The sequence below is a fragment of the Pelophylax lessonae genome (assembly GCF_965119305.1).
Source record: "Pelophylax lessonae genome assembly, chromosome: 7".
Lineage (NCBI taxonomy): Eukaryota > Metazoa > Chordata > Amphibia > Anura > Ranidae > Pelophylax > Pelophylax lessonae.
This window is the reverse complement of record NC_138774.1, coordinates 143,101,162-143,123,655: the sequence shown is the minus strand read 5'-3', so window position 1 is coordinate 143,123,655 and position 22,494 is coordinate 143,101,162. Positions and strand designations below refer to the sequence as shown.

Below are 22,494 nucleotides of genomic sequence, written 5' to 3'. Positions count from 1 at the left end.
CAAGCCTCTGTTATGTTAAATGGGGCAATAAAATCTTTTCTCAACCACATTTCTTTTACATCCCACCCCCTAGCCGCATGTATGACCAAGCCCGTAAATCATTACTGTACAATGAACTCATTTGTGCTGAGATGGACTGGTTGTTAAAATAAAGTTGCTGCCATAGATCTGAATAAATGTGAATGGCATGTGTCCTAACAGCTGATCTGTCTTAAAAAAAATAACTAATTTGGACCTTTCACTAGCCATGTCTATATGAATATATATTTGGCATGTGTCAAAATACAACTCCAAATTTTGCTCTCTAAATCTATAAATATATATATAAAGTTCCAGAGTCAGTGATCAGACACTTTGTTTAGACTAGGATGATTCAATGTGGTGGCTCTGATGAAGAGGGTTCTCCCTTGAAACGCGTCAGCCCTACCAGCACAAACGCCATCCAGTCCTTCTGCAGCACTGACCGAATCCTTGTCCTGGAGGTCACCTAACTGTATTAGGATTTTATATGTGCATTTACAGCATGAGTTTGTGAGTATGATGTATAACACTCTTTTTTACCCTTCAATAATTTTTTTTTCTTTGATATTGCACTAGGTCGGTCGCCCTTCTCTTGTTTTTGTTGTTTCCTAGTTTATGTGGATGCCCATGCTCCTGAGAGGGCAGCAAGAACCTAGATGCCATCAACACAACCTTTCCCTTTAGCACAGCACCTAAGGGCAGAAGTATTATTTGTTGTTCGGATGATGCAATCTGTCAGCCTCAGACAGGGGGAGCAATTTCTTCAGTCTCCTTTCCCCCCAGCGCTAATTCAGACTGTTGTGAATGGTTGTAGTAGAGGGTTTGCTGCAGTTATAAACACACATGAACTGCACAGGCAAATGGCTATACGTGTTACCTCTAATCCATTATCTCAGTCCAGAAAACCAATGCTAGACCTGGATAATAGCTGAAAAAGGATAGAACATTGTAGATTAAAGTATTTTCCTACAGCATACCTGTAAGTGTGTCAAATTACTTATCATACATGCACTTCACAAACAAAATATATATATCTGATGCTCAGTCCACTAAAGACTATACAAGTATATTGCTTCTGTAGAACTCCATAGGGAGCTCTTTGAAGATATGTAGTTTGCCCAAAGCAATAAGTTTTCTTGACTGTCCCAACAAACTGCATATACAGTAAAACCTTGGATTGAAAGTAACTTGGTTTGAGAGCGTTTTGCAAGACAAGCAAAATTTCTTTATACATTTTGACTTGATAAACAAGCGATGTCTTGATATACAAGTAGCGTCATGTCACAACTGAGTATAAGACCCGGTTCACACTAATGCGAGTGCCGGGTTCGCATGTAATGTCGGAGCGCACTGCTCCGACATTACATGCGATCAGCTGTGCGGTGCGAGTTTAGCCATACAGTTTGTATGGCTAAATTCGCATCGCACCCGGTGCAAACACGCACAGGAGGCATTTTTGCAGCCGCATCAGGATCGGATCGCACAGCGGTTCACACTTGTGCGATCCCATCCTGTGCGAACTGCACGATCGCACTGCGATATGCGATCAAACTGGGGGTGTCGTTAAGATTACATTGACACCCCCAGCGTATCGCATATGGCAGTGTGAACTGCCGGGGGTGCGTGTGCGATGCGGGAAAAGGCTGCGAATTCGCAGCCTTCCCGCATCGCAATAGTGTGACCCGAGCCTTAAAGAGAAGAGAAGGGCCTCTAATGGTCCGTAAAAGTCTGAAAATCGGACTACAGATCGTCGTGTTTTTTTTTTGTTTTTGCATGCTAGTCGCATATCGAAAATGGAGAAATAACTAAAGTCACTAAAATTCTCATACGACTGGATAAAAATTTCGGAAGTGATTTAATGTGTTCTGGTTTATTTGTATTGTATTTTTGGACGACAACTGTTCTGATTAAACAAAAATCGTACAATCTGGTATCGTACAAGAAACATTTTCGTGCTTGTCGGATAATATCAGATAAACTGTCGTGATCAGCTCTCAAGAGCTCTGTACTAACGATCCGATTATCGTACGATCTCTTTGAAAGCGGTATTTTTCATACGATTTTCGGATCGTGTGTACGGGCCATGAGGGCTCTTTCACACGGCCGCTCCGCTTGTCCGCAAATCATCCTATTTTTTTGCGGATGATTTGCGGACATAATGTAAGTCAATGGCATTGCGGATGTCAGCGGAATACCATCCGCTGACATCCGATTTTCTTCCTTTCAGTTCTGTTCCGTTTTTTGGAATGGAACAGAACCTTATTTTTTCATCCGTTCAAAAAACGGAAAGGAAGGAAAATCGGATGTCAGCGGTGTCATCCGATGACATCCGCAATGCCATAGATTTACATTATGTCCGTATATCATCCGCAAACGGATGGTATGATATGCGGGCATGTCATCCGCTCCGTGAAAAAAAAAAAAGTCCCGCAGCGGACAAAAGCAGCGGAGCGGCCGTCTGAAAGAGCCCTTAGTGTAGCAATATGGTTACATTTAATGAAGTTACAACATTTAGCAACTCACATGGTTGATGATTAAACACAGAGGTCCCAATTATTTTGGTAATATAGTGTATCTGGCACTTGGGGGGCAATAATTTAATTTTTTTTTTAACATAAAAAAAAAAAAGAAATTAAGCACTAAAGCAGTGTGGCCGTAGCCAAATTGCACTAAGGGTGATTGTAGCCTAAAGGGACCACAGTTAAAAATATCTGAGCCTACTCCCTCTATACTCAGTACAAATATGCCATAGCCCTTTTACCCACCAAATATGCTTTAATGGGTATACTTCAAGCAAGAGTGTAATAGACATGTCCAAATCTCAGCAAACTATTTTTAATAAAATGAAATGGTTCCATTACATATACATTTCTACATAGAGCCTACCCAAAAGAAGAATTTCAGGAGTAATGTATTTAGTGCCGTGGTCAGGAGTATGTTATATACAGCATCGCATAAAGAGTGCAGTAGATAGGAGTATGAAATCTAACACACAGTGGGGAATTTATCAAAACTAGTGCAGCTCTGCATGGCAACTAATCAGGATCTATCTTCATCTTGATCAGGTAAGCTTTGAAAATAATAATTAGAAGATAATTGGTTGCCTTGTACAGACACTCCAGATAGTGGCTGCTCCAATTTTGATAAATTCCCCTATAGTACAGGGGCTAAGAGTGTGTCATGCGCAGGCAACTTTTCAGAGTACGACCAAAATTACCCTTTCTTCCCAGTAGAAATCCCACCCCCCCCCCCTCCCCTTTGATAAAAAAAGAACCCTCAGTATATATGGACCCCCTCCCCTGTACTAACTGCTCATTACATACCCCCCCTCTCCTTCCCCAATACAGACCCCTCACTACAGATCTCCCCCCTTCCTAAGCTCATTTGCCATACCAGATAACCAAATGCAGCAACAGTTCAGAATGCGAGGAAGTCCTACCCTCAGCTCTATCCTATGAACAGAGCAGGGAAGGAGTGCTCCCCTCAGTCTGAACTGACGCTGCCAGGGGAGCATTGGTTGCTGACTTTCTGCTGGTGGTGTGGCCGCCTGAATTTTTCTTTTGTGTAGCAGATGCTACAGTGTGTCGCCAAAAAAAATAATTTGTCAGCCTGCCAGAGAACTGCCAATGAGCCAGCACCTGGTATAGATTCAGTGGTGTATTCAGGTTTTGTGCTGCCCTAGGCCTGACTAAACTTGTGCATCCCCTAATTTAAATATGACGCACCCCTTATTGTAAAGGCCACACCTCTTCCTGTTTTTGACCTGCCCTGTCATCTGTAAACCACAGACCACAACCACAGTCTATCAGTGCCCATCAGTGTAGCCTCATCAGTTCCCAGAAGGTCAGCCTTAGCAGTGCCCATCATCATACCATCATATCATACCCTATCATACCAGGAGGTAGCAGTGTGACCGCTTTATGGGTGTGCCAGACTGATTTGCCTCCTGGACCCTGCCCTCCAGCCCAATTCGCCCTATAAGACTGGCACTATACTAAAAGTGTGTAGCGCAAGCCGTCAGGGACTCTTTTTAGTGGGGGAGGGTGAAGGAGGCTGTTTTTCTTGTGCGTGGTGCAGCTTTTTTGCTGCCCCCCTACAAAGTGCTGTCCTAGGCCAAGATACAGCACTGTATAGATCTCCACCCCATAGTGCACAGCTGCTGTGTCCGGGAGAGAACTAGAGCGTCTATTGCTCTATTTAGGCTCCAACTAGATAGACTGAATTTTCACACAGCTTTTTCTCCTCATCCTCTGCAGGTGAAAGGTAAGAATAAGCAACCGGAGAGCCTATTTGGACATCGCATATGTTCACTTTAATTTCAACATAGGAGATTATTACACGGTGCCTGTTGCACTTTTACATTGGATTAAAACATATTTTGAAGTTGAATTAAAGCCTACAGCTTTCGACTGCTTTGCTCAGATTTCTTGTATATTCATGCACGAGGTGATTGTAGCCGTATTAGTGCACTTGTGACAGAAACAATTGAGTACTGTCCGTGATACTTTTTTTTATTTGCACTAGATTTTTTCCTTTCCCTCAGAGATTGTGTTTTTTTAACTTTTGTGAATCAGTACAGCTTGGACCTTGATGAAGGGGACATACCCAGAAAGCTGGAAAATTGTATGTTAGTGCAAATAAAAAAGTATCACAGACAGTACTCAATTGTCTTTGTATATTTTTACAATTGGTTACTGTACTGTTTTTTACTGCAGATTTATGCTAGTTGGTTTATGCTACGTGAATGCACAATGCATGTGAGGTATTGAAATATCCATATGTAGATTGGAGTACTCATCTCTATATGATATGTAAAGTTTAACGTTCTATTACCGCTCTGCTGTGTATACATTTTATATGTGATATCTTGTATCTAATTGTTTGCACATTATTGTTTTTTGTTTTAGCTCATGGACAAGATGACTTCAGCTTGGAAGATGCTCTTGATGATATCCCAACTGTAAAACGTAAGTATCCCCTTTGTAAACTGGCAAAAAAAAAAAAAAAAATTTTTGGGCTTGTTCACACTTGGCAGATCACTCTTCAGAGAACATTTGACAGGGGGTATTGAGGCATTGTATTGCCTCCCCTCTGCCTACTTTAACCCCTTGTTTGCCACATTAGCGCACCACAGCCGTGTGCAATACGCACGGTTTTGGGGTGCTTGCAGAGTGGCCCTATTCACTTAAATGGATGATAGGCATGCCGAAAACAACAGGGAATAACATTTCTGCTGGGGCCGCGAAGCATTGCAGTCACAGCGTGTCTACACCGCCACCCACTGCCTCTGCAGGCAAATATACTGTGCACTGCAAGCACAGGTGCTCTAGATCTAGAGGGGAAGTTCTGATAATTTCTATCACCAAATTACATGCAAGCAAAAATGCTGTTTTTTAATTTTCCTTGCATGCAATTGAGGATTCTTTGCAAAGTGAAGCTTTACCTCATTTACTAAACCTTGGAGCAAGTTCACTTGCAGTGCACACTGCAAACTATATTTATCTTGGCCTGTTTGCATCTAATTGGCTGAAGATCGGCCGTGGCAATCCCCTGGAACAGATAGTTTCCTTGTAGCCTTAGGCCCTTTTCACACAGGCGGACCATTCAGATCCGCCTGTCCGTTTTTTGGGCAGATCTGAATGGTCCCCCCATGCATCTCTATGGGGGATCGGATGGCAGCGGAGACATGTCCGCTGACATCCGATCCGATCCAATCTGTCAAATCTGGACGGATGGAAACCCTATTTTCCATCCGTCCAGCGGATCGGATGAGAACGGACAGACGGTCCGTTCCCATCCGATTTCCCCCATAGAGATGCATGGGGAACTGACAGCTGTGTCTCCGCACACAGCGCAGAGACACAGCTGTCATCCTCCTGCTCAGCGGGGGATCGGCGGCTCAATCTCCCACTGAGAAAAATGGAATCCGTCCGACGGACGGATAGTGTGAAAGGGGCCTTTAGCAATGCCTTGATTTGACGTGTGCACGTGGGTTTGATTAGACTGATTTTCAGTGTTATTCACTGGTGTATATATACCTGCACATTTGTCTATTATCTCAGCTATGATTAAGCACCAGTTTTGGTTTGAAACACGTTAGTTTTTCCTGTTATCATCCTCGTTGCTGTATATTCATCCTTGTTTTTATACTTCAATTAAAGTAATTATTTTGGAGTGCTGCTATCCAATTTACTTTTTTTACATGCCTCTGTTGCAATCAGGGCGTGAACCCGATATATCCTTCTGAGGTTTGAACTTTAATGAAGGTTCCTTTGTCCTGGAGCAGTGCATTACCTCGCTTATCTTTAGTAAATCAACCCCAGTGTTTGCCCCATTGACTTCAGCAGGTAATCCTCTTATCCTCTGAACCCAAGGAAGCCAACAGTTAATGATAGGGTAACAGTTAAAACAGCGGCTGCCTTTTTCATGAGTAAAGCCCTGTACACACGTACCGATCGTCGGCGAACGATTGGCCGTCTTTTGTCCAGGGCTGTCGGTGTCTGTTGAAAAGTGCAAAAGACTGCACAAGAATTTTGTCCGCCGACTGCAGAAGTGATGTCATGTAATGGTTAACTTTCCCTGTGTTTTTCCTTTTCTGAGCATGCCCAGTCTTGCAAATCTGCGGTCTGTCGGCCGAAATCTGTACTGACTGGCGAACAATCGGCCGCTCTGGTGTCGGCATACAAAAATTTTAATGCTTGCATGACAGATTCTTTTCGGCCGAATGTGCGTTGTCGGCTGTCGGAAGCATCATACTAACAAGCCTACAATCGGCAGATCGGTCGTCGGCCGAAGCTTTTCGGCCGACGATCGGTACGTGTGTACGGGGCTTAAGGTGCTACCTAAAAGTCATGCGATTTTTGCCACGATTTTGACTGAACTTGAAGCAATACCTGTGTAATCTTGAGGTCTCTGAACCTCAAAACGCATCAAAGTCAGACCAAAGTAGTGCAGGGAATACTTTGAAGTGGTTGTGACTTGAAGTCGCACAGATATGAACGGTACTTATTGACAATCATGGGGTATGACTTGTCATGCAACTTTGCAGTCCCAAGTCGCAGGACAAGTCACACAAGTGTGAAAGGGGCCTAAACAAGTGGCCATTGCCTGAATCGGGTGTTCTGGTGGTGAGAATCAATATCTGTGATTCTGGTTTGCTCTTCCTCTCTTTCCTCCATCTTTCCCTAAAATGTCTCTCTTGGTTTGAAAGAGGGAAAAAAACAATATGTTTATTACCGCTAACAAACACTCATGAACCATTTTGCATCTTTCCAGCTGCTTCTGTCAAGTTTGTCATTAGTTGCTATGGATTACTGCCCTTTATATATAATCATTGTTCTTTGAAATGTGTTATTTTATAAACTTGATATGTTCATGGAATAATAGCAGGCTTCCACAGAAGCAATATATTCTGAATAGGCTTGCTGAGTGGTAAGGAAGAGGAAGATTAGAATCTCGATCTGTGTCGCTGTGTATATATAGCTTGGTAATGTTGTGTTCTTATTTTACCCTGATAGCTAAGCCTAAACCACGGACACCAAAACCTCCGCAAAAACCTTCAGGTAAGAAATTCTCAAACTATGTTTGCTAACGAATATTAGAACAGTAATTAATTATTTACAATAACTAAACATACATTACACTAAAAATTTGTTGTCATCCATTGGCATTTCAGTCATGTTTGTATCTGTTGTGTATGCATACCACTAAGCTGTAATTGGCTTTCTGCTGCAGATCGGTGATCTACACTCTAATCTATCTAATATAATATTAAACAGAATGTAATAAGCTGTCAGATGACTCAGCACATTGGTTTACAAACTCAATGCATGTGGCTATTGATTTCTTTCCCATTCTGGTTTAATTATTAGTGTTTAAAAGAATCCTTTATGCCTCTTTGTTTAGAAATGTACCTTTTTAAAGCAATATTGAACCCAAAACCAAAAATGTAATATATTGCAACTTACCAATCATTAGATGTGGTGGCTGCATTACATTTTTTTTTTTTTTTTTTTAAGCTTTTTTTTCTCTTGTTTTTACCCAAAGATCTGGTCAGTAACACGCCTCCTGTATTAGAATGCATTCACTCTGGATTATCAGTCTGGGGGGAGGGGAGTGTTAGATGGACTAACAGATTTAGATATGCTAAAAAAATGGCTTCACCGTGGCATCTTCAGTTTTAGCTGCCTGGTCTTAGGAGTGGCCAAACAGCTCCCTGCTGGGACCTTTTTGTCCTAGCTCTGTTTTAAACGTTTTAAAGGGAACCTTTTTTTATTTTATTTTTTATTGCTCCTGACTCCAGTTCCTGTGGAATGCCGGCTGGGTTTCGGACTGGCTATATGAGAGCCTTACGGTCTCCCAGTTTGTGGCAGCGAGCACTTGCAGACCGTAGCTCCACGCTGGGTTACATAGCGACTATAGTCCCACGGACGTAGACTGGCCTGCGGGTGAAACACCCCGCTGGGGCGCACACACCTGGCATGCCAGCGTCGCAGTGTGCCCCTTGGCCAACAGCGCTCACACTCCAGAGGCAGTCTGTCAGGATGGACGCCCACCCTCAGCAGCAAGGTCTGGTAATTACAGTCCCCCCGTCTGGTTAGCGGGCCTGGGGCGGACGTGGGCTCCTCCATAGGTGAGTAGGAGATTGGGTACCTACACCTCCTACCACCCTCCTCCACTATGAGGGGTCACCTGGGATCTTCCCCTCCTACCCTGACCTCTCCCTACCCTGGGCGCGCTCTGGACCCTCAGGACACTTTTAGTGTGGGGTCCCCTATGTAAGTTTCCTCAGGTGCTACACCGGGTAGTGGACGGTGGGGGGGAGGCCTCGGAGGGGGGTACATGGTTGCGCCTCATACCACTACCTTGGGGGAGGGGTTTCATCTGCTGGGATGACCCCTGCCAGGGCCCCCAGGCCTGTTACTAGGGTAGGCCTCACTAGGCCCGAGGTCATGTGCTCATCGGCGCGAAGCCGCAATTTTGCCAGGGCCTGCGGCCTTAACAGGCCACAGCAGCCTGCCTGGGTATGCCTATCACTGTAATGCCGGTGGCCATTTTGCTGGAGCCAGAGACAAAACAGCACAGGAGCTTCTGGCTCTTGTGGGCGAAGGCGTTTCCTTCTACCTTCTCTTCTCCATGCTGCTGATGGACTTTGCTGCGTTCTCCATGTGGTAACTAATCTAGAGGAGTTTAATTACCCAGGCCTTCACCTTTTCATCTTCAGAGGGGTTTCAGGCCTTTACGGGGCTTAGGATTATCCCCTGGAGAAGCGCTGCGTGCATCGCGATCGCCTCTTAAAGGCGCAGTGCACGCCGGTAGCGGCGGACTTGCTGTGACCTGTGGTGCCTTTGTAGCCTCACTTAGTCTCAGGGACGTTAATATTTGGCGATTGGGCATGGATTGCTCCTTCTTAGGCCCTTTCTCCTGTTCTCAGGAGAGGCTTCTGTTTAACTTCTTGCGGTGCAGGTTCCAGTGTTTCCCCGTTTCCCTGTCTGCTCTTTACATTCTTACATTCTGTGCAATCCTACTGTTTGGCCATTTGTCTAACATGGATTCCCCAAGTTTGTCTGTGACCCCCGATGTATCGTTGGGGCCCGCTTCTGATGCTCATGATGTGTGATGTGACTTTATTGTTTGACCTGTTGGGGGGGGGGGGTACCTGCTGGGCACCCTGAATGTTCAAGGGACCTGGACATTGGAAGAGTCCAATCTCCCGATCAACGTTCTGGAACTGAGAGCAATCAAGTTGAGCCTGTTCCACTGGACGGACAATCTCAAGGGGTGTTCTGTCCGAGTCCATTCCGACAGTGTCACGGCCGTGGCATATGTCAATCATCAAGAGGGCACCAGGAGTGCCCTGGCGGCTCTGGAGGTAGCCGAGATCCTGCGCTTGGCAGAGGATTACTTCCCAGCCCTATCCGCCGTGTACATTCCCGGCGTAGACAATTGGCAGACGGACTACCTGAGTCGTCAAACCCTGAATTAGGGAGAGTGGTCCCTGCATCCACAGGTGCTCCACCAGCTGTGTCTCCGGAGGGAGACCCCGGATGTGAACCTGTCCAGACAAAACAGGAAAGTTTCAAAGTTTGTGGCTCGGTCCAGAGATCCTCTGGCTGACGCAGTAGATGCCCTGGTGGCTCCCTGGAGCCAGTACGGGCTAATTTATGTGTTTCCTCCGCTGAAACTTTTATCTCGCCTGCTACGCAGGGTCGAGTTGGAGTTGGTGGGATTCCGATAATTCTGGTGGCTCCCGATGGCCCCGGAGATCCTGGTACGCTGACGTGATTCGGCTGAAGGTCACAGGTCTGTGGACACTTCCTCTGCGTGAAAATCTTCTATCTCAGGGTCCGATCTTCCATCCTGCTTAACAGTCGCTGGCTTTAACGGCTTGGCTGTTGAGAGAAAGGTTTTAAAGGAAAGGAGTCTGTCCCGATTCTGTGATCCCTACCTTACTCAAGGCTAGGAAGTCCACTTCTTGAAAGATTTATCATCGTACGTGGAAAGCGTACATTGCTTGGTGCGAATCGCTAAAGCTGCATCCTAGATCCTTTGCTATCAGCAGGATCCTGACCTTTCTACAGAAAGTGGTTGACCAACGTTTTGCGTTGGGCACTCTTAAGTGTCAGATCTCGGCCTTGGCTGTGTACTTCCAACGCCCTTTGGCTACGCACTCTTTGATTTGTATGTTTCTTCAGGGGGTTCGCCATTTGGCTCCCCCCAGGAGGTCACTGTTACCTCCTTGGGACCTTAATTTGGTTCTATCGGTTCTTCAGAAATCTCCTTTCGAGAACATAAGACACATTTCCTTGCTCGCCTTGTCGCAGAAAGTGGACTTTTTGGTGGCTATCATCTCTGCGTGCAGGGTTTCTCAACTAGCGGCGTTATCTTGCCACTCTCCTTATCTGGTAATACACAGGGATAAGGTAGTGTTATGGCCTAATCCATCATTTCTTCCTAAGGTGGTTTCAGACTTCCATCTGAACGAAAACATAGTGCTTCCGTCACTCTGTCCGAAACCTTCACATACTAAGGAAATTGCCTTGCATTGCTTGGATGTGGTTCGGGCGATACGGGTATATCTGGATACTACTGAGTCCTTTCGTAAGTCGGACTCTCTGTTTGTGAATACGGATGGACCCCGTAGGGGTGAGGCTGCGTCTGCGGCGACCATCTCTCAATGGCTCAGACAGACGGTGGTGAAGGCGTATTCTCTTAAGGGCAAGGTTCCTCCTTTCCCTGTCATGGCTCACTCTACGCGGGTGTTGAGTGCCTCTTGGGCTTTCCGCCATCAGGCGTCAGTGATGCAGGTTTGCAAGGTGGCCACTTGGTCTTCTGTACATATGTTTACCAAGTTTTACAGAGTGGATGTGTTAGCATCCTCGGATGCGTCCTTTGGCCGCAAGGTTTTGCAGGCCACCATTTAAGGAGCAGTCTACTTTTCCATCTTCTTTATGGTTTTGCTACAATTGAGACCCAGTTGTTGCTTGTTGGGCTCCATGTTATGTAGATGGCTTTGTTAGCCGTGGGAATTGCATTCTTTTAAGTTTGTCCTTTCCCCACCCCTCAGTGGTTACTGCTTTTGGACGTCCCATCCGTCTATGATTTAAAGCAGCAGCTACGTCCATCGGTGGACGAAAGAGAAAATGGGATTTTTTACTTACCGTAAAATCCATTTCTCTGAGTCCACCGACGGACATAGCTCCCACCCCTCTTTTCGCTGAAGAGTTGGGTTTTGGTTATTATTCAATGCTTGCAACTAAACTGAAGATGCAACGGTGAGGCCAGGGATAATAACCCAGGGACCCCGCCCCCCTGGGCATGTCAAAGCCTTTGGCTCTACCTGGTCACTCCTATTGGGAGGGGCTTATTACCCATCCGTCTATGATTTAAAGCAGCAGCTATGTCTGTCGGTGATCATTGTAAGCACCCCTGTCTACATCTGCAGAACAGCTTGTTCTGTTGAAAAACAACAAACTTACTGACCATATCAGCAGGTGAAAATAATTGGGGAAAAAAGCCCCCCAAAAAAGTGAATCACATCTAAGACTTGGCAAGCTGCTAAAATGTTTGCTTTTAGCTTTAATACCATTTATTTATTTATTTTTATTTTTTTAACCTTTTCTTTATTCGAAAAATATTGTACGTAGAGACAAAACATAACCTTGGAGCATTCCCTGGCATAACACATTACACAAAACACAACTATAATAACAGAGTAAACTACCCTTACTAAACTTTTAATACTACTTTTAATCTGAAGTCAACTCTACAGACATTTTGGGGCTTCTTTGCTATAATGTGCAGGCATTCTTAGCATGTTTGTAAATTATGATACATTTTCCATGCCTAGCTGCCCTCTAGTAATGCGATTTCTGCACTCCTCATCATCGCTTTTATTTCTGGCTCTTCTACTGCTCTTCTCATGAGTCATTGACAATCTTAGTTTATCACTAGGTGACTGCCTCCAGCTCTAAATAGGTAAACATGCACTAGCAGTGATCTCCCATCCAAAACACATATATTGGTTTTTAATCCTGCTCCTAACAAACACACCTCACTTCCCATTGCCTCTTCCACACACAGAGCTCGTATTAGCAGTGTATGTTCATTGTAATCCTCCTCAGTGCAAGAACTTTCAGCCTGGGTTCACACTTTTGTGATGCGGGAACCAGTGCGATTCCAGTGCGGGTTCCCACATCGCATCTCCCTTTCAGGCAGTTCACATTGCCCTCTGCGAACCGCTGCGGGTGTCATTACAAAGTTAATGACACCCCCAGATCAGGTCACAGATCGCAATGCGATCTGTGAATTCAGACAGGAATCGGAACCGATTCCAGTGCGGGGAAAAAAGGTTTCTACAGCATTTTCGTGCAAATGCAATGGGAGTTCAGCCATAAAAGCTGTATAGCTGAATTCACATCACATATGATCTGCACAGCAATGCGCTGCGAATCACATGCAATATCTGTGTTCGCAATAGTGTGAACCCAGGCTCACTCTTGATTAGCTCCCCAGAGACCAGTCTCAATGCTATATGCATTGTTAACCCTCACCGATCACTCCACTCTCCTGTGTATGCACATTAACCCTTTAGTGATCAACTGTGTGCGTTAACTCCTTAGTGGCCTTTAAGCTGTGGCTTACTACTTTTGTAGGAATAGAGTTGGTATGATGTTTCATAAATAATGCTCTCCCCTCAGACACCAAAGAGTAGGATTAAAGTTCACAATACAGTTTTCTCTAGGGAAGGCACATTTTCATACAGTATAATCTATTCTCTATCAAGATCCTATAAGTTTTGTTCTCTGAATGGCAGGTATCAAGTCTCTTTAAAACAATGAGACATCACCAGCACTCTGTTGCAAACATATACACATAAAGTATATATTAGTGCAATGTCACACGAGTCAAATAAGCCAATGTTTTAGAGTTGCACTGGTGACATCTCACAGGTTTACTGTAATTTGCACAGCACCATCCACTACAGTCACTATGAGCATCCATCTGTTACCAAGGTTGAACACAGGAAGATGTGCGGTGTTCATCCTCTTATTCAGTTAAGTCTCTATCATCTCCGAAGGCTCATGCACTTTTGCTTCTTCCAGTGCCTCCTAAAGAATGATTAAAAGTTTGTTAACCACTTCTGGACTTCCTACCGCAAATACAATATACTGCAGCAGGGTGGCCTGGCTGCACAAAATCACATACATGTACATGATTTTGTGCACGAGATCCGGGGCGGGCACGTGCAATGGCCATCGGGACAACCGATCGTTCACAGGAGAGGCAGAGCGGCAGTCTGCCTATATAAACAAGGCAGACCGCCGTTCTGTCACAGAAGAAAATGGAGATCTTGTGTTTCTGCTAAGCAGGAACACTGATCTCTGTTTTCCTTCTAGTGCATCCATTTCCTCCACAGTTACAAAGCACTCTCTAGGAGCATATTTAACCCTTTGATTGCCCCCTGATGTTAACCCCTCCCCTGCCAGTGTCATTTATATAGTGACAGTGCATTTTTTTTTAGCACTGATCACTGTATTGGTGTCACTGGTCCCCAAAAAGTGTCACAGTGTCAGAATTGTCTGTCGCAATATCGCAGTCCCTCTAAAAATTGCTGATCGACGCCTTTAATAGTAAAGAAAAAAAATTTTAAAAATAAAAAGTCCATAAATATATCCCATAGTTTGTAGATTCAATAACTTTTGCGCAAACCAATCAATATACACTTATTGGGATTTTTTTTACCAAAAACATGTAGCAGAATGCATATTGGCCTAAATTGATAAAGAAATTTTATTTTGTACATTTTTTGATTGGATGTGTTTTATAGCAGATAAAAGTAAAAAATTTTTTTTTTTTTTTTTTTTTTTGTATTTTTATGTTTATAGCGCCAAAAAAAAAAAATGCAGAGATCAAATACCACCAAAAGAAAGCTCTATTTGTGGGGAAAAAAGGACATCAACTTTATTTGGGCACAGCGTCGCAAGACCACGCAATTGTCCCCGGGTACACAACAGGGGAATATTTACTCGTCTGGTCAAGGGGTCATTTCTTAATGGGGGCTATATGTGGCTGATTGTTTAGTGTGGAGCCCCTAACTTTGGGCGTCCTCCGTTTTTTGCAGCATATACAGTTTTCTCCTGATTCTTTAACCAAATTACTTCAGGATAGATCTTACATCTCTTATATTGATCCCACATATAAGCCCACTTTTACCAGACTTGATAATGTACTAAATCTATAACCTACATACCTAGACCCCATCTGTACGCCATCGGCCTTACACCTCTTAGTGGGATATATTTATCTTTCCCTTAACTAAGTGTAAACTCCGATCTGTGTTTCGGTCCTATCTATTCCCTGTGTCTGCCCAAAGCCAATTTTCTGCCTTGTTTGCTTGGAGAAGAATATTTTTGTCTGCATCTGGTCCTGATGAAGCTTACCGTGAAACGCATTGACCTTTGAGCAGATGTATTCCTATATCCACGCATTGTCTGATATGTATTTCTGTGTTTATACATGAACCATTTATTTGGTCACGTTTACTTACACATATATGGGATGACTTAGACCTTTTCTTGTTGGGTCATGTTCATCACTTTTTATGAACAATGGTTTTAACTTTGAATTTAATAAATGTTTCTTTTATATAAATTTGTGTCCAAGTTTATCTTATGATGTCCCCTAAAGTCCACCAATGTGTTCAGTTGTTTTCCACAACTGTTATTCTTTTTGACTGAAGAAATGACACTTTGCTACAGTGTAAAGTAGTGAGTGTACAGCTTGTAAAACAGTGTAAATTTGCTGTCCCCTCAAAATAACTCAACACACAGCCATTAATGTCTAAACCGCTGGCCACTAATGTGAGTACACCCCTAAGTGAAAATGTTCAAATTGGGCCCAAAGTGTCAATATTTTGTGTGGCTACCATTATTTTCCAGCACTGCCTTAACCCTCTTGGGCATGGAGTTCACCAGAGCTTCACAGGTTGCCACTGGAATCCTCTTCCACTCCTCAATGATGACATCACATAGCTGGTAGATGTTAGAGACCGTGTGCTCCTCCACCTTCTATTTTAGGATGCCCCACAGATGCTCAATAGGGTTTAGGTCTGGGGACATGCTTGGCCAGTCCATCACCTTTACCCTCAGCTTCTTTAGCAAGGCAGTGGTCGTCTTGGAAGTGTGTTTGGGGTCATTATGTTGGAATACTGCCATGCAGCCCAGTCTCTGACGGGGGGGGGGGGTAATGCTCTGCTCCAGTATGTCACAGTACATGTTGGCATTCATGGTTCCCTCAATAAACTGTAGCTTCCCAGTGCCAGCAGCACTCATGCACCCCCAGACCATGAAACTCCCACCAACAAGCTTGACTGTAGGCAAGACACACTTGTCTTTGTACTCCTCATCTGGTTGCTGCCACACACACTTGACACCATCTGAACCAAATAAGGTTATCTTGGTCTCATCAGACCGCAGGACATGGTTCCAGTAATCCATGTTCTTAGTCTGCTTGTCTTCAGCAAACTGTTTGTGGGCTTTCTTGTGCATCATCATAGAAGAGGCTTCCTTCTGGGACAACAGCCATGCCGACCAATTTGATGCAAAAACTCTGCAGCAATGCTGGCAGCATTCACCCATCTATTTCCCAAAGACAACCTCCGGATATGACCCTGAGCACGTGCACTCAACTTCTTTGGTCGACTATGGCAAGGGCTGTTCTGAGTGGAACCTGTCCTGTTAAACCACTGTATGGTCTTGGCCACCATGCTGCAGCTCAGTTTCAGGGTCTTGGCAATCTTCTTATAGCCTAGGCCATCTTTATGCAGAGCAACAATTCTTTTTTTCAGATCCTCAGAGAGTTGACCAGTATGAGAGATTGAGAGCGATAACACCAAATTTAGCACACTTGCTCCCCATTCACACCTGAGACCTTGTAACACTAACGAGTCACATGACACCGGTGAGGGGAAATGGCTAACTGGTCCCAATCTGGACATTTTCACTTAGGGGTGTACTACAAGAAAATATTTACAAAAATGTGAGGGGGTGTACTAACTATCGTGAGATACTATATCTATATCTATCTATATATATATATATATATATATATATATATATATATATATATAGTATCTCACAAAAGTGAGCACATCCCTCACATGACACTTTGCTACAAAAGTAGTGAGTGTACAGCTTGTATAACAGTGTACATTTGCTGTCCCCTTAAAATAACTCAACATACAGCCATTAATGTCTAAACCGCTGGCAACAAAAGTGAGTACGCCCCTAAGTGAAAATGTCCAAATTGGGCCCAATTATCCATTTTTCCTCCCCGGTGTCATGTAACTCGTTAGTGTTACAAGGTCTCAGGTGTGGGGGGGGGGCAGGTGTGTTAAATTTGGTGTTATCGCTCTCTCTCTCATACTGGTCACTGGAAGTTCAACATGGCACCTCATGGCAAAAAACTTTTATTATCTGGAAAAAAAAGAATGGTTGCTCTACATAAAGATGGCCTATGCTATAAGAAGATTGCCAAGACCCTGAAACTGAGCTGCAGCATGGTGGCCAAGACCATACAGCGGTTTAACAGGACAGGTTCCACTCAGAACAGGCCTCGCCATGGTCGACCAAAGAAATTGAGTTCACATGCTCAGAGCGTCATATCCAGAGGTTGCCTGGGGTCTCCAGTACCCGGACGTTTTGCAGTGATGAGGCAATTTGCTGTTTGTGGATTGTTATTTACCTACATGTGTTTACAAATTAGCGATTGTGTAAGTGTTTTTAATCCTATTAAAAAGACATCAATTTAAAAGGTATACTACTCTATGAGCCTATTCTTTTATACCCGAGTACTCGGTTTCCAGTGGAGCATGTCCAGCCCTAAAAGCACATTAGGATTAACACTATATTGAAGGCACAACTGACCAGCATAACTGTTAAAAGGCGCAGCATGACCTGTAATGGGTCATAAAGTAAGGTGAGCAGGCATTGCATTCAGAGGTGTCAAGTGCTGGCATTTTGACACACAGCTGTCTCTCTATAGATGGACATCACGTTTTCATTTTGCAATTTATGTTTTGTGTCCTTGAAGTGGACTTTACTATTTTAGGAGTTTTTGTAGGACGTTTATTATGATTGTACATGTGTATGTTATCACTTAACATTTATGTTCACAAAATATTATATGGTATTTGAAATTCTATGTTGTATTCACGTGATATCTATCAGAGTCTTGCGGTGGGTAAGGGCATATGAACAGCGCACCATTTCCTTTTTATACAATAATGACAGAGCACTGTGGGTGGAGGGTGGTACCTAATTAGACATTATTATTTGAGTTTATAGGACTCTTCACAGATTTTATGTATTTAACCACAGTTAGAGGGAATGACATTATATTATATGTATACTTTATTTGCACTAAGAAGATAGAATTTATCCTTTAACCTGTCCATGTCCAGTCTCTAGAGTGTATGAACTAACCCCTGTGACTAGTCTACATATAATGCACACTTACCCTAACTCAGGGACCAGTCTCTATTGTAATAGTGGTAACCTTTTATTGAAAATGAACTAAGCACTCAGTAATTTCCAGTATATGTTCAATAAACTTTTAATGACCAGTCCTCAAGTCATGTCCATTAACGGTTGTCATGCAGTCACTTTGGCTTCAGTATTTTGAACCACTGTCCCAAAAGAAGTATGCAGACAAGAACCTCTGACATTTTGCTCTGACTGAGCCTCCTGCCAGTCTGCTAGGATTTTCATAAGGAGGTCAGCAATGTAACCCCTGTATTTCTCTCAAGACAGAATTACATTGTATTTTTTGTCTGTTTTCTGTATTTGCTTTACAGATGACTTTGACTTTGACCTGTTTGATGCTACTCAGCCACCAAAGGTTGTCCCCAAACCTCCTCCTAAGAAGCCAGGTAATCATAAACTTCTATAGCTTGCAAAATATTGTTGAAATTTTAAAGAAAAATGTATTCTATTAAAAAGAAAAGGAAAAAAAAAAAAATCTTTGCAGGTTGAGGATAAGGAATTTTTTCCAATGGCTGGAAAATTGCGTGTGTAGATAGTCTCTTTAAAAGTAAATTACACCTTAGCTGTGGTAAATTGATGAATTTCTGGTGTACTTTTTAATGTTCTATTTTGGCTGCTTTCAACCCTCAAACTTTAATTATCAGAATAGACAAGGCACGAAAAGGCAGTTTTAGTTTTTGTTTTGTAAATTGTCAATCTAGTAAATTATACTTTTTAAAAATATTCAAGGTGATTCATAAAGAAATGTGGAAATACTGTTCTCCTAAGTCTCCTGTTACTCTTCCTGTTATGGGGGCATCAACACAACGAAGGAATCTAGAGGCGACAGAAGAACCATTTCTACCCCTTTGGAAAAGTGGCACCTTTTGTAGAACTACCTCAATTTTCTGTATAGTAATTATTTTCCAAACTTTTAATTTGCAGATATCCCTTTGACAACAAGAAAGCCTCGTGTATCAACCAAAAAACCGCCAAAAAAACAAGGTATTGTTTTTCTTATGTAGTAACTCCGACAATATATGGTGCTTAGTTCCCTGATAATGCCCTTTTTACCCCACACAGAAGGGAAATATATATTTCCAATAACTTTTTTTTTTTTTCTTCCCCCCCCCCCCCCCTCTAAATGTATGTGGCACGGTGGTGTAGTGGTTAGCACATTCACCTAGCAGCAAGAGGGTCGCTGGTTCGAATCCCAACCACGACACTACCTGCCTGGAGTTTGCATGTTCTCCCTGTGCCTGCGTGGGTTTCCTCCGGGCACTCCGGTTTCCTCCCACACTCCAAAGACATGCTGGTAGGTTAATTGGATCCTGTATAAAAAATTGGCCCTACTGTGTATGTATGTGAGTTAGGGACCTTAGATTGTAAGCTCCTTGAGGGCAAAGCGCTGCGTAAATTGACAGCGCTATATAAGTACCTGAAATAAATAAAAATAAAAAAATAAATATGTGACATATTGTAAATATAGGTTACATATATCATTTTTTTTTTCTAAATATATTGGAAATAAATTTCTCTTTCATGTGGAACAGTACTTAAGAAAAAGCTTAGGAAGGCTGAAAAGTAGAATTAGAAGATTGAAAGACAAAAAACTCTTCTGCGCCTGAATGTTGTGGAATGGGATGGTAATGTATAGATCCCACAACTGGTTCACCTATTGGCATGAGTTTTCCACAGGTCAGCAGGTACACCCTAGGCTATGTAGCCTTTCGGACAGGGGATTCCCAAACACTGAATGACAGAAAACAAGAAGGGAGCATCAGCCTAGTGCATTACTAGTGGCACCATTTATTATAATAAAAGTGGTAAACCATCATACTTGCAAAAGAAGAGGAGTGCAAAACTCGTAGCATAAAATAGAAGGAAACTTCAACCATAGCCTCAGCCTGCGACCCTTAATAGGTATAGATGGCACCCAAATGTACAGCAGACACTGACATGTTCCATGGAACCTTGATTGTGAAAGTCTAGTGTACACAGTATTTTGTAATGTCCTATTTTTGCTGCTTTCAACCCACAAACATTCATTATTGGAACGGAGAAGGCATGAATAAGGCAGTTTCAGTTTCTGTTTTGTATTTTGTCAGTCTAGTAAATTAGCCTTTTTTAAATATTCAAGGTGATTCATAAAGAATTGTGAAAATGTTGTTGTTTTGTTGTTTTCTGTTGCTCTTCCTGTTATGGTGGCATCAATACAATGAGGGACCTGAAGGCAACAGAAGAATCATTTGTAAAAGTGGAAAACAAATATACTTGCAAGCAAAGATGAGTGTAAAACTTGTAGCATAAAATAGAAGGAAACGTCAACCATGGCCTCAGCCTGTGACCCTGGATTGGTATAGGTGGCACCCAAATGTATAGAAGACACTGATGTTTTGGAGGGTAAACCCTCTTCCTCAGGACTGAGCTTTTATTATAATATATGGTGCCATTGGTAATTCACTAGGCTGGTGCACTGCACACTTCTTGGTTTCTGTTATTCAATGCAAATAGGAAGCATCCACTTCAATTCTTGCTCTGAGAGTGCCTTATGACAACACACTTCCCTGAATAAGTTGCATAAACTGTTGGCGTCCTCACGTCCAATGCAGTGTTATGGGCCCTACATCAGTCTTGACGACGTTAGAGGGTATCCAATAGCATGGGGAGAAGAGGCTACAGCAATCTGTCTGGTAGCATAGAAGAGCCTGCAAGAGAGGTTGATTGGGAAAGTAAAACTGCTTTCCCCGGTGCTCTAGATGTAAATAAGTTTGTACCCTTGCAGTGCAGGGCAGCCCCAATGTAATTGGGGATTTTACTTTTCCTGGAGTTCAGCTTTAAAGAATAGGTGCATTTTAACACACTAGCACCTTCAATATTTACAGGAAAATCTGGTAAGTTTGCAATATTCACCCTTTTACTTGCTTTGCTTCTGTTTGAGAGTTCTGCTTGGATCATTTGCAGTTCTGTCAGTTGTCTAATGCAGTGGTTCCCAACTCCGGTCCTCGGGACCCGCCAACAGGCCAGGTTTGTAAGATAACTAAATAACATCACAGGTGATCTCATTTGCTGTTCAGTGATTGCAGTATTGTAGTCTGCATCTCCCCAAGGTAATACTTAAATTCTGGCCTGTTGGTGGGTCCCGAGGACCGGAGTTGGGAACCACTGGTCTAATGCAGCTGTCTGAGGAAGTTGTCTGCTATACAGGGCTCTTGGCATGCAATTATGTGAAACCATAAAATGGGAGTGCAGGAATAATCAAGAAATTAGTATATCTAAAGGGATGCTGGGATGAGTAGTGCTTTCTGTAAAGGTACACTGCAGTCAAAACTGGACACCAAACTTGTAGATCCATAGAAGGAGCATTGCCTACCTGATGAATATTTCATTTTTTAATTTAGGCATAGCTGCACTGCACCAGCCCTTCCCACACGCTTTTGTGTGCAATCTGGTGATTGCAGAACACACCTGCCGGTGATGCTGCGGCATCCTCTTTACTGCCTAAGGCCCCTTTCACACAGGCGGACTGTTCAGATCCGCCTGTCCGTTTTTTTGGCGGATCTGAATGGTCCCCCCATGCATTCCTATGGGGCATCGGATGTCAGCGGAGACATGTCCGCTGACATCCGATCCGTCAAATCTGGACGGATGGAAACCCTATTTTCCATCCGTCCAGCGGATCGGATCGGGTGAGAACGGACTGACGGTCCGTTGACATCCGATTTCCCCCATAGAGATGCATGGGGAACTGTCAGCTGTGTCTCCGCACACAGCGCGGAGACACAGCTGTCCTCCTGCTGCTCAGCGGGGGATCGGCGGCTCGATCCCCCGCTGAGAAAAACGGACTCCGTCCAATGGATGGAGTGTGTGTAAGGAGCCTAAGGAGCCTAAGGGGTTGATTTACTAAAGACAAATTCACTGTTCACTTTGCAAGTAAAGTTACACTTTGCAAGCAAATTTTCCCCAGAATGTGGTGTAGCTTCACTTTGCAAAGAATACCCAATCATGTGCAAGGAAAATATAAACCAGCATTTTTGCTTGCACATGATTGGATGATGAAAGTCAGCAGAGCTTCATTTAATTTACTTCTGATTCCCATGCAGAGTTCAACTGCACTTGCATAGTGAACAGTCTATTTGCCTTTAGTAAACCAACCCCTAAGATTTTTAATTTCACCGCCACCAATCAGATTCAATTCTGCCTTGGAAGTCTGAATGTGATTGATCATGCTGGAAGCAAGTTAGAGTTGGAAAGTTATATGAACATTCATGTGGGGAAGTTTCTGACCTGAAAACTGTTGCTGTGGGTACAGTCTAAAAAATATTTACAACTTTTTAGAAGTACAAATGATCAGAAAAGGGATGAGCTTTATAAAATCATGAAGTCGTTTTCAGTAGATTAATTAACTAATTTGAAGTACAACACAAGCTTGCAAGTCTTTAGTTATCAT

General features: G+C 43.3%; 1 protein-coding gene across 2 annotated transcripts in view; it reads left to right on the top strand.

Annotated features, from left to right (window-relative positions):
* Nucleotides 1-22,494, top strand: part of CD99L2 (CD99 molecule like 2) — a 125,147-nt gene that overhangs the window by 77,804 nt on the left and 24,849 nt on the right. For both annotated transcript variants that reach the window (XM_082263742.1, XM_082263741.1), the window contains exons 2-5: nt 4,929-4,988; nt 7,539-7,583; nt 18,377-18,451; nt 18,990-19,049. In XM_082263742.1, coding sequence (XP_082119868.1) covers nt 4,929-4,988; nt 7,539-7,583; nt 18,377-18,451; nt 18,990-19,049 — 240 coding nt within the window. The remainder of the gene's footprint in view (nt 1-4,928; nt 4,989-7,538; nt 7,584-18,376; nt 18,452-18,989; nt 19,050-22,494) is intronic.